The 10,045-nt window shown below is 33.0% G+C and overlaps 2 protein-coding genes across 2 annotated transcripts; one reads left to right on the top strand and one right to left on the bottom strand.

The window, feature by feature from the left end:
• Positions 1–659: 659 nt before the first annotated feature.
• On the bottom strand, positions 660–3,359 carry LOC134254177 (uncharacterized). The gene is made up of 3 exons (XM_062736721.1): positions 2,983–3,359; positions 1,668–1,842; positions 660–862 (listed from the first exon to the last, which is right to left on the bottom strand). Exons 1-3 carry the CDS (start codon positions 3,241–3,243, stop codon positions 675–677), a joined length of 624 nt encoding a protein of 207 aa, XP_062592705.1. The 5' UTR covers positions 3,244–3,359; the 3' UTR covers positions 660–674.
• A 1,941-nt stretch (positions 3,360–5,300) lies between these two features.
• LOC134254178 (prolyl 3-hydroxylase OGFOD1-like) lies at positions 5,301–9,988 on the top strand. Its single transcript, XM_062736722.1, has 13 exons — positions 5,301–5,516; positions 5,802–5,956; positions 6,232–6,281; positions 6,390–6,490; positions 6,722–6,841; positions 6,952–7,043; positions 7,136–7,264; positions 7,449–7,562; positions 7,747–7,829; positions 7,998–8,173; positions 8,372–8,497; positions 9,343–9,349; positions 9,754–9,988. The coding sequence occupies exons 1-13, from the start codon at positions 5,342–5,344 to the stop codon at positions 9,965–9,967; spliced, it is 1,542 nt and encodes a 513-aa protein (XP_062592706.1). The 5' UTR covers positions 5,301–5,341; the 3' UTR covers positions 9,968–9,988.
• The last annotated feature ends 57 nt before the right edge of the window (positions 9,989–10,045 follow it).

Here is a 10,045-nt window from a genome sequence, read left to right on the forward strand (position 1 = left end):
CTTTATAGTTTTATACTGGATTTAATTTCCTTGTTAATTATATAAACAAAGTAAAAAAAAAAATATCCATATTATGCATTTACAGTCAACGTACAATTATCAATTTGTTGAAAATTTTTATATAGGAGTTTATTGGAAAAGTATTTAGAAATCTTCTTGAAAACGACAAAGGCTGATTAGTCATATAAATATCAATATGAATAAAGTACATGTATGTATAGTGTTGAAACACATTTTTTTCAAACCATGACCCCCTGGGTAAGGAGTGCCAAAGTAGGCAGTTAAATTTTACACCGTAACATTTTAAGGAAATAAAGAAACATAATACCATATTGACTCGCATTATAGTTGTTGCCTATGGGCCTCTAGTTTCTTTTCAGTATAAAGTTTCATATCGTCGCAAACCACGGCCAAAATGTACGATCCTCTCCCATTGTAGGAGATAATTTCCTTTTTAAGAAAAATCTGATCGCTTGGGTTGCTCAAAACACTGGTTAAAATTTATCATTGAATAAGTTAGCCAATAGTTAAATTCTTTATCCACTGGACAACTAGCCACTGATTACATATCAGCTCGTCTAACGTCTTGGCGCCTGATGACTTATTGATCTTTTAGAGAGGTTTGAGACTACATCAAGTGATAAAATAAAGTAACTATATGTTTTATAAAACGCTCAATTACAGAAAGTCACACAATTTACGAACATTAAGGTTAAAAGTTGAGTAATCCATATTTTGTCTGGAAATAATCGATTTTCGGAATTACTCGCACTTCCATTATAAATTTCAAAAGTCCCATTTACGCCGTTAGATCCGCCATGTTTTTGAGGAAGCTCGTCTCCGACATAAACGACAATTGTCCCTATAAAAAGATAAAATGACAACAGTCTCTCGTTCCAAGAATGGGAATGCAAAAATATTGAATTAATCAAATATAATTATTTATCAAAATGAAAAAATGAAAAGAAATCAAATCATGCATGCATGTATCATACAATGCATTACACTAAAGATTCTTGTTATGCCCATAAATCTACACGAGAGAGCTATAGGTTCACTTTATTCATGAAATGGCCCTGTCCTTATACATGTATCAATTGATAAACTATCACCCTCTTTCCCATTTCATATATATATCAAAATAAAGTAGAGACTTAGTGCTTTCATTTACTATATGTATAATAAAATTTCTTTTTGAGAATCAAAGTATTGGAAAACAGGCTTTGGGATAATGCAAATTGTTCTTGAATTTTGCAGAGAACATGCTTATTTGACTACCTTCAGCAAAGAATCTAAAAATTTGAAACATGTTTTTTTAATCTTCAGAAATAGATCTTTCATTATGGATCAGAGGTTGTGCTCTATATGAAATTTTGAAACGAATTTACAGGATATATGTATTTGGAAAATGACGCCTAGCTTTTATGACGTCCTAATGCATTGAATAAAGGGAAACTTACGTTCTATTCAATAGATATATGGTCACCAAAAGTCCAAGTGATAATTACTGCATTTTCAACCTAAAGTGAGCAGCTTTGATTTTTTTAAAAAATTCCCAAGGCCAAAAAGGACCTATAAAGTGCCTCTTGCTCTTTTTCGTTTTAATTTCAAAGGACAAACCATGCATTTACTTATACCCAATAATTAAATATGAAGTAGTGTATTACCTGGTTTTATCATCCGACCTTTTCCTTCCACATAAAGTTCCATCTGATGAGGATATATTGTAAATTGTTCTGTAATGGAAGTCCCACTCTTCACTCTGTACCTCTGAAATCCCACCAGCTTTTGGATAGGAGTGTCGGCCGTCGCATTTTGCCATGAAATGTAGCATTCAGCAGTCTGAAAGTTAGGACAGATACATGTGATAGTTCATTATAAAAGATTGAGGGAATAAAAATGGAAATGTATCATAGTGAGATTTGTATTGCTTCGTATTTTTACTTGTATTATCATTTACATATTATTTATAATATTCTGGTGAGCTTGAGATAAAAGATATCACAGAGACTGGCATATATGTTTATATTTGAATAATTTACTTGAGAAAGACGTTAATTAATGATAATCTAAAAACCAAGCTCTATGATAAACGTGATGACTTTTCTTTACAATCGTCAACTTCTCTTACTTATGCAGCAATATACCTCTCTCATCTGCATATGGAATTTATATTCAGTTGATTCGATACGCAAGAGCATGCTCTGCGTATGTTCAATTTCTAAAAAGAGGTAAATTATTGACAAATAAGTTGATGAAACAAGCTTAACAATTACAGCAGTCTCGATTAAAGTCATCATTTCGTAAGTTCTATGGTCGATACAGTTACCTTGTCAGCAAATACAATTTATCAATGGGTCAAACGGTGACTGACCTATTACATACTGTAAGTGTCAGTCCATCAGTGTACACTGTATTGTCCACGGGTTTTTTCTGTTTATGTCCTGATCATGACATAGAGCACACGGCGGGAGTGATCGGTCAGCAGGGGATACTCACTCCTCCATGGCACCTGATCCCACCTCTTTTTTGAGGTCCTTGTTTGCTGTGCTCCTATTTTGTACTGTTTTATGGACTTTGATCTTGAATACCACATGTCTGTTATCTCCATATGTTTCATTGGTATGAATTTTAATTAATAACAGTTTTTGCAAAAAACTTTGACATCATAGGAGGATGGAAATACCTTAACCATGTTAACAGAGGATCATCCTCTTTGAAATCCGTAATCAGGACGTTCGACGGACATAGCCTGTGTACTTCTTAGAGTTGCTGAACCCCGTGTATTAGATAAGCTAAATGTTGCACACTTCTAATTAAAACATTTGTGCATTTTATACCTAAAATAATATGCTGTATGAATAATCAAAGTTATCGTGGATTACTTATACTGTATTATCTATATAGGTACACGTCGATCTTTTAAGAGGAGCTAGGTCAATACTATATAATCAGTTTTGTCAGTAAATTAAGGCCTCTCACCTCGTCTCCATCTCGCTGCCCAATATTAGTGATTGTAAAATTCACTTTGACATTCGCCAGTTTTCCGTTTTGTACTCGATCTGGAGTGATGAGCAGTCTGCTGAACTTAAATGATGTCAAACCAGAACTAGTTCTTCTCCAGTCCGATTTGAGGGAAACTACTGATTCGTCGTCGTTAAATGGAATGGATTCAGCCAAAGAAACCGCATCATATACTTGTAGTAAAATTAAAATACGTACGACTGCGCGAGAAACAAACATGTCCTTTTTTATTTAGTGTACCTATATAATTTTTCACACCAACTTATATAATACAAGTAAATACTATATGAACAGCTGATATGCAATGTAAACATTCGATATCAACTGGGTTTTTTTTCTTTTTTTTTTTTTTAGTTTGTCTCGTTTTGTCAACAATCGCAACTTGTGATGAAATTATTTACATGCAATAGGCACTGACGGATTTAGAGAGGGCCCTGCCCCCCTTTTGTGTCCAAGATATACATAATATTTAATGAATCATTTTTTTTGGTGTGGCTTTGGGCCCCTACCCCGACCCCAAACTGCCCCCCTTTCAAGACTATCTCTTAAAGTTCGATGTGTACCTCCATAAATAATATTCACGACACTCCTAATAGGTAATTGCTAATTATTCATACACCATTATTTTAGGTATAACATGCACAAATGTTTTAATTAGAGGTGTGCAGCATATTTAGCTTATCTAATACACGGGGTTCAGCAACTCTACGAAGTACATAGGCTTTGTTCGTTGACCGTCCTGATTAAGGACTTCAAGGAGCATAGGATCCTCTTTAAGAAATTTCAATCCTCCTACGATGTTGTAGGCTTTTGCAAAAAAATGTTATTTTAATAATTAATGTAAATTCATACAAATGAAACATGGAGATTACGAACAGTATTCCAGATCAAAAGTCAATAAAACACTGAATAAAAAACAGGAGCAGAGCAAACACGGACCTCCAGAACATAAGAGTTGGGATCAGGCGCCATGGAGGAGTGAGCATCCCCTGTCGACCGGTCACTCCCGCCGTGTGCTCTGTGTCATGATCGGGAAAAAACGGAAAATCCGTCGTCAATTCAGTGTATAAATAATGGACTATTAATTAGTATAAATAAGTCAGTCAGCATTTGACTTAATGATAAATTGTATTTGCTGACAAGGTTATTGTATCGACCATAGAACTTAAATGATGAGTTTAAACGAGACTGCTAATATTCTTGTTTCATCAACTTGTTTGTCAATAATTAGAAATTGTTCATACGCATAGCTACAGCAAGCTCTTGCGTATCGAATCAACTGAGATATATAAACTCCGTATGCAGGGTATGAATTTAAGGTACTAGTACATGTATATTGCTGCATACGTAAGAGGAGTTGACGATTGTAAAGCTAAAGTCATTACGTTTATCATAGAGCTTGATTGTTTAAATACCACTGATTAACGTCTTAATTTTTCAAGTAGATATGAAACAAATGTATCAGACAGTGCGGTATCTTTCACAGGCACTTGGGGGCTGGACCTCCATTCCCCCTTTTCATTCATTTTTCTTTTTAAATCTGGGGTCGATTAACCTTTTTTTTTTTGATTTTGGTAGTCTGATATTTATACACTACATGTACATGTACTTGGTTTCGATATTGTAAACCTTTTTGTTTGAACTATAAGGCGTTTTTTTTTATTTGTCGTTTTCAACGGATACATATAAAGAGAGTTGAAAATTATTTAATGTATGAATCTATGAATAAATTGAATTTATTCAATTTAGGTTAATTAATAATGACAAGTACCTATTTTTCACATTTAAATCAAAACCTGAGAAAAACTGAGTACTGTCTGCTTAATGTGGATGTAACTGAAAAAAATCTTATATTTGTGATCTTCTTAGACTCTTTTCTTTCATTATAGGGAAGGGGGTTATCCACACCTCAGCCCGTATTCGACACAGCTGCTTGGGGACGGACGAACCCACCCCCCAATCTCCCATGCAGAGTTGTCGTTCGTAGGTGAATGTATGAGCCGATGGTAGAGAGTGCCCACCCCCGTGTTCCGTGTCCCAAGGGTTCTTTGTCGGACCTTTTTTTTAATAAAATTTTTCTGTGACATATTCACAAAATATTACAACTAAATATAAAAAATGAAGCTAAAACTAGCCTTTTATAAAAATTCCTACTCCCTGATGCTAAAACAGACCCCGTTCGGATAAGATGGGGGGGGGTGTATTCGAAAAATATAAGAACAAATTGATTTCATATTTGAAGAGAAAGTGAAAGTAATTTCCGGTAAACAAACACACGTGTGTCACATTGACAATCGCTACATATAGTAATATTATAATGTCAACGAAGAGGAAATCAACTAAACTGGAAGCTGATGTGAAGCCAAAGAAAAGTAAAAACAAAAGTAAATGCCACATTGACGTCAACAAAATATTCGATGACGAACAAGCTTTACAAAGAATCAGAAACTTCGTAGATTTGCAAGACAGTACGAAAAACGATGAAAATAATTGTAAGTACAACTCGGTGGAATAAGGCGAGGTTACATGTAATTTGACCATAATGAGAGTTTTGTTATGTTGCTTTAAATTCCAAGTTTATATTGTCTTTGAATGCATCAAAATATCAGCGATTATCATGCAGTGAAAGTGATCAGATTTCATTAATCTACAGTATGTACCTGTGTACTTGTACATCATGTTCAACTTTTCAAGGCATGTAAAATATAGTATCTACAAAAAAATGATAAAAGTATGTGTTGATATTTATGTTTCATGATGATGAATCCTTTTTGTAGATGACAATGGCGATGTGCAGGCATTTAAGAGACCATTCTTTCATTGTGTGCTGTCCAACCTTGTACTGAGTGAAAACTTCATAGAGAGCCTGATGGATGAAGTTTTAGACCTCAACTTTGTAGAGAAAAATAATGACCTATATAAGTTTCATCAGGTATGGCATCCACACAATACCAGGGGTCCTGGGTCAATATGTTGCCGTTGGACCCCTGGCAGTTTTCATTTGATATTTGAGGGCTTACTTCTTTGATACATTTGAATGTACAATGTATATTGGAATCATTTTTTCTTGGAACAAATGTATGAAATACCTGAAAGCACTAAAACTTATTTTTAAAATTAGATTTTGTTTGACATTATTTTGGTTTTTTTAAATCTTTATTAGAAATAATGTTTGTTTGACACAAATTTCTGTCATTAATATTTCAGAGTACAGAAGATTTGAAAACTACAAAGTTGCCATATTTAAGTGCATTGAGGTCTGTATTAAATTCCACTATGTACATGTATGTGTTCTGGAACAATTTTGTTTAGTGAAATATACCTAGAAATATTTAAATACATGGTTTTCTTATGGACTTAAATAGGGAAGTAATATATAACACTGTCCGTGAGTGGGTAACAAAGGTCACTGGAATAGAACTGACCGCTCAGGTAGACATGTCCTGTGCAATGTACAGGTATACAGGTAATACTACTCACTTCATTTGTTGATTTCTGTTCATTATGAATTTGATATTGCATTTTTTTTCAAGCACCTTTTATATAATATAAAAATGATTTTACATTTGATAGAAATCATAATCTTTTTAAACAGAGGATGATTAGTTTATAGAGATGAAAAGTTTAAAACAATGAATAAAATTTTAGATGTCTGCTACTATTCAAGAGAAACTCTCTTATTGGATTTTTCTTACAGATGTGTTGTCCTGTCATGATGATGAGTTAGATGACAGATGCATTGCTTTTATATACTATCTAGTGCCACCATCTTGGAAAGAGGAGGATGGGGGTCGTCTTCAAATGTTTTCTCTGGATGGTATTCATCTTAAATAATATTCTTTTCTTAAATATGTTCATTTGAAAAGATATCACAAAATTTAATACTAAATCAATGAGAGTGAATATTTCAGGACATTCTAATTGCAGAAAATGGAGAGCCTGAAGAAATAGTAAAAAACTTAATTCCTGTCCAAAATAGCTTTGTTTTCTTTGAAGTGACTCCTGCATCTTTTCATCAGGTAAGAATTGATGATGTCTTACAATGCATGTAAATTTTTGACACAAATGAAAAGAGCGGTGTGTTTTTTATTTTTCTCTCTTGTAATGTAAGGTGGAGGAGGTTTTAACAGAAGACAAGACCAGACTCTCAATCAGTGGATGGTTCCATGGACCACAAGTGGATAGACCCCCTCCATATATTGAGACCCTCCCTGCCCCCTGTCTACCTATTTCAATAGAGGTATTGTGTGTAAAGTGTGCTCTGGCTTATCAGCAACTGATTAAATCAGGGATGTCATTTTAGACCTTATCTGCTAATTCTGTTGTAATAAATTAGTGGTGAGATATGGAAAATGCTTGAAGGAAAACTCATTTCACTGCTAAATTATTTCTTCATTGTGTATTCAAACAATATTTGTTTGTAGGAAGATGAATTTTACTCCTGGATAAACCCACAGTATTTGGACACTGTCACACAGGCTTCAATCAAAGAGACATTTGTGGAGGAGTCACAGATAGAACTCAGTAACTTCTTACAGGTAACCAATTATTGACAAGCTCTTCAGCAGATAACCAATCATTGACAAGAAATTTTTATCTTCAACCAATCATTGACAAGAACCCCTCACAGTTAACCAATCACTGACAAACTGTTTGATAAGCAAACATCTCAAGGGATTAATCTTTCAAAAGTGATAATTGAAAAGAATATCTGACTTACAGGAGAATAAGTATGAAGAGCTGGTAGCATTGCTTACAAGTATTGACAAAAGTAAATGGACTATCAAAGGCCCTCCTAACAAAAGGTTAGTTATGTTCTATTTCACTAGTATAACAATCATAAATTTATATACAGAAATCAACAAACTAGTTGAACAATCATAAATTGTATAAAATAATTAAAATATTTTAAAAATTTTTTTTTTTTAAACATTTTTTAAAATTAAAGAATGAATTTTGTTTTATATGTGAAGGAGATACCTGGCTGTTGATCCAAATGAGGTGCCTGATCATGTGACCAAGTGTTTGAATTTCCTCCAATCAGATGCATTGTTTCTATTATTGTCCTCACTGACTGGTCTTAAACTTCATGAGCTAGCTGAAGTGTCAGATTCAGAAGAAGACGAAGAAGAGAATCAGAAGCAAAGAGGTGGGTCTTTGATTTTTAGGCAGATCTTATTTACACTTTAATATATGTATTTATTGTAGTAGAAATTTAATTTTTCTTCTATATTTAAAGAGGCAGATATTTAATGTCAACTTGTCAATTTAAAACAAATTTGGACACGTTTTTAGTATTATAAAGATATGGAATTGATCTGGATAAAAAGTTATTTTTTGTTCTCAGGAGATACTCCACGTTGTCACTGTGAGGTTAGGAAATGGCAGCATGGAAACTACACCCTGGTTCATGACACAGACACTGAAACCAAGCTGTGTGCTCTGGATGCTGTTTTATATATTGGCTGTGAAGGTAACGACCCCCTTCCCACTAAAACAGTCTATTCCAATGAGCTGTTCATGATAACTGGGATACTTCTCTTTTGCAGAACAAGTGAATATATTTTCAAAACGTTTTTAATTAATTTTCATTAAATATAACAGTTTATTGCTTTTTTGTCATACCGGTATTTAACTAAAATATAAGAGCAAATTTGCAGTTCATTGTGAACCAGTTTGTCAATTTCTTCAATGTAGAAGTCAGGGTAGCTTATTTAGGGCCAAACACTTTGTTTAATTCATAGTAACACGTGTTAGTGTGTATTGAAATTTCAACATAGATATTTTATGAACTTTAAAGCATGATTAATGGACTTTGCGTCCATGTTATTCACATTTGTAATTTGAAAGTGTTGGTATATGAATTCATAATCTGTGGATTAATTATCATGTAATGCTTCATAAGCAATATGTTAAGTGTCGAACCATCAGACAGTTCTTGTAAACTACACATACAGTACAATGTATTCCAAATGGATTGCATGACCTGCATTAAGCTTTCACTGTGCCTAAGTAGGAGGATAATGCTGTGAAGTATATCCAAATTCTAACCTTGTTACTAGTACTTTGAACTCCCTCTGCAAAAAAAACAAACACTTCACATGATATGTATAAAGAATGATTTTAAAATATTTCAGTTTGAAGTAACTTTCATTTCCAGTTAAATTTTAATCAGTAAAATTAAATTGACTTGGATTTAATTTTATGGTAAATAGTTATCTAACTTTAATAGATATTGTTCAAATGAATGAAAAACCTTAATTTTATTTAGCTTACAATTCATGTGAAAAAAAAACATAAAAATGAAGTAATTTGTAGATTGGCAGTCAGATTAACAACTTATTTAAGAGAAGATGAGTGTGTAGGGAAATTAATTTTATTTCAGATATAGAGACACCAGAGACAGTGGTATATTTTTTTTAAATGTACATGTACCAGTACTCTCCATAAATTGCTGCTTTAATACTGTAGATAAAAAGGTTAGTTTCAGATGTTTAAGAGTTATCTTTCTTTTTCAAAGGATTAACAGATATTTCTCTGAATTACATAAAAAGAATGAATTTAAAATACTTCTGTATAAAATAACCGTCATTTCTAATTAAATTTCAATCAGTGAAATTAAATTTGACTTTAAATTATGATAAATAGTTATCAAATTTAATAGACTCATTGTTTTAAAAAATGAGAAATGTATCTGTATAAATTTATTACTACTTCTTATTTAAAAAGAAAAAAAAACTCAGTGAAACGTAAATGTGGCATGCAGTGCAGATTAACAATGTCTGTTTCTTTACAGTTGTTGTCAGTCTGCCCCAGCCCAAACAGTTTAGCTCTGGTGTATAGAGACACAGAGACACTTAAATTTGTGAAACACATCAATGCCAGGGTCAAAGATACGCAACATCAAGGTTTTATGGACATTGCATGTGTGTATTACGAATAAATTTTATCAGTTTATTACCAATTCATTGTTATTACTTTATATATATTGGGTAGAGCAGATTTTTTTTTCGTTGTTTGA

Source organism: Saccostrea cucullata, unplaced genomic scaffold (assembly GCF_032062105.1).
Source record: "Saccostrea cucullata isolate Sc308-1 unplaced genomic scaffold, CSIRO_AGI_Scuc_v1 ctg239, whole genome shotgun sequence".
NCBI lineage: Eukaryota > Metazoa > Mollusca > Bivalvia > Ostreida > Ostreidae > Saccostrea > Saccostrea cuccullata.

Bases quoted from the DNA above. Each gene is read 5' to 3' on its own strand.
- LOC134254177 (XM_062736721.1), bottom strand. From the start codon at position 3,243: ATGTTTGTTTCTCGCGCAGTCGTACGTATTTTAATTTTACTACAAGTA. The intron at 1,843-2,982 runs GTGAGAGGCCTT...CCTAACTTTCAG, and splicing joins GGCAGCGAGATGGAGACGAG to ACTGCTGAATGCTACATTTC. The intron at 863-1,667 runs GTAATACACTAC...ATCTTTTTATAG, and splicing joins AGGTCGGATGATAAAACCAG to GGACAATTGTCGTTTATGTC.
- LOC134254178 (XM_062736722.1), top strand. From the start codon at position 5,342: ATGTCAACGAAGAGGAAATCAACTAAACTGGAAGCTGATGTGAAGCCA. The intron at 6,282-6,389 runs GTCTGTATTAAA...GGACTTAAATAG, and splicing joins CCATATTTAAGTGCATTGAG to GGAAGTAATATATAACACTG. The intron at 8,174-8,371 runs GTGGGTCTTTGA...TTTTGTTCTCAG, and splicing joins AGAGAATCAGAAGCAAAGAG to GAGATACTCCACGTTGTCAC.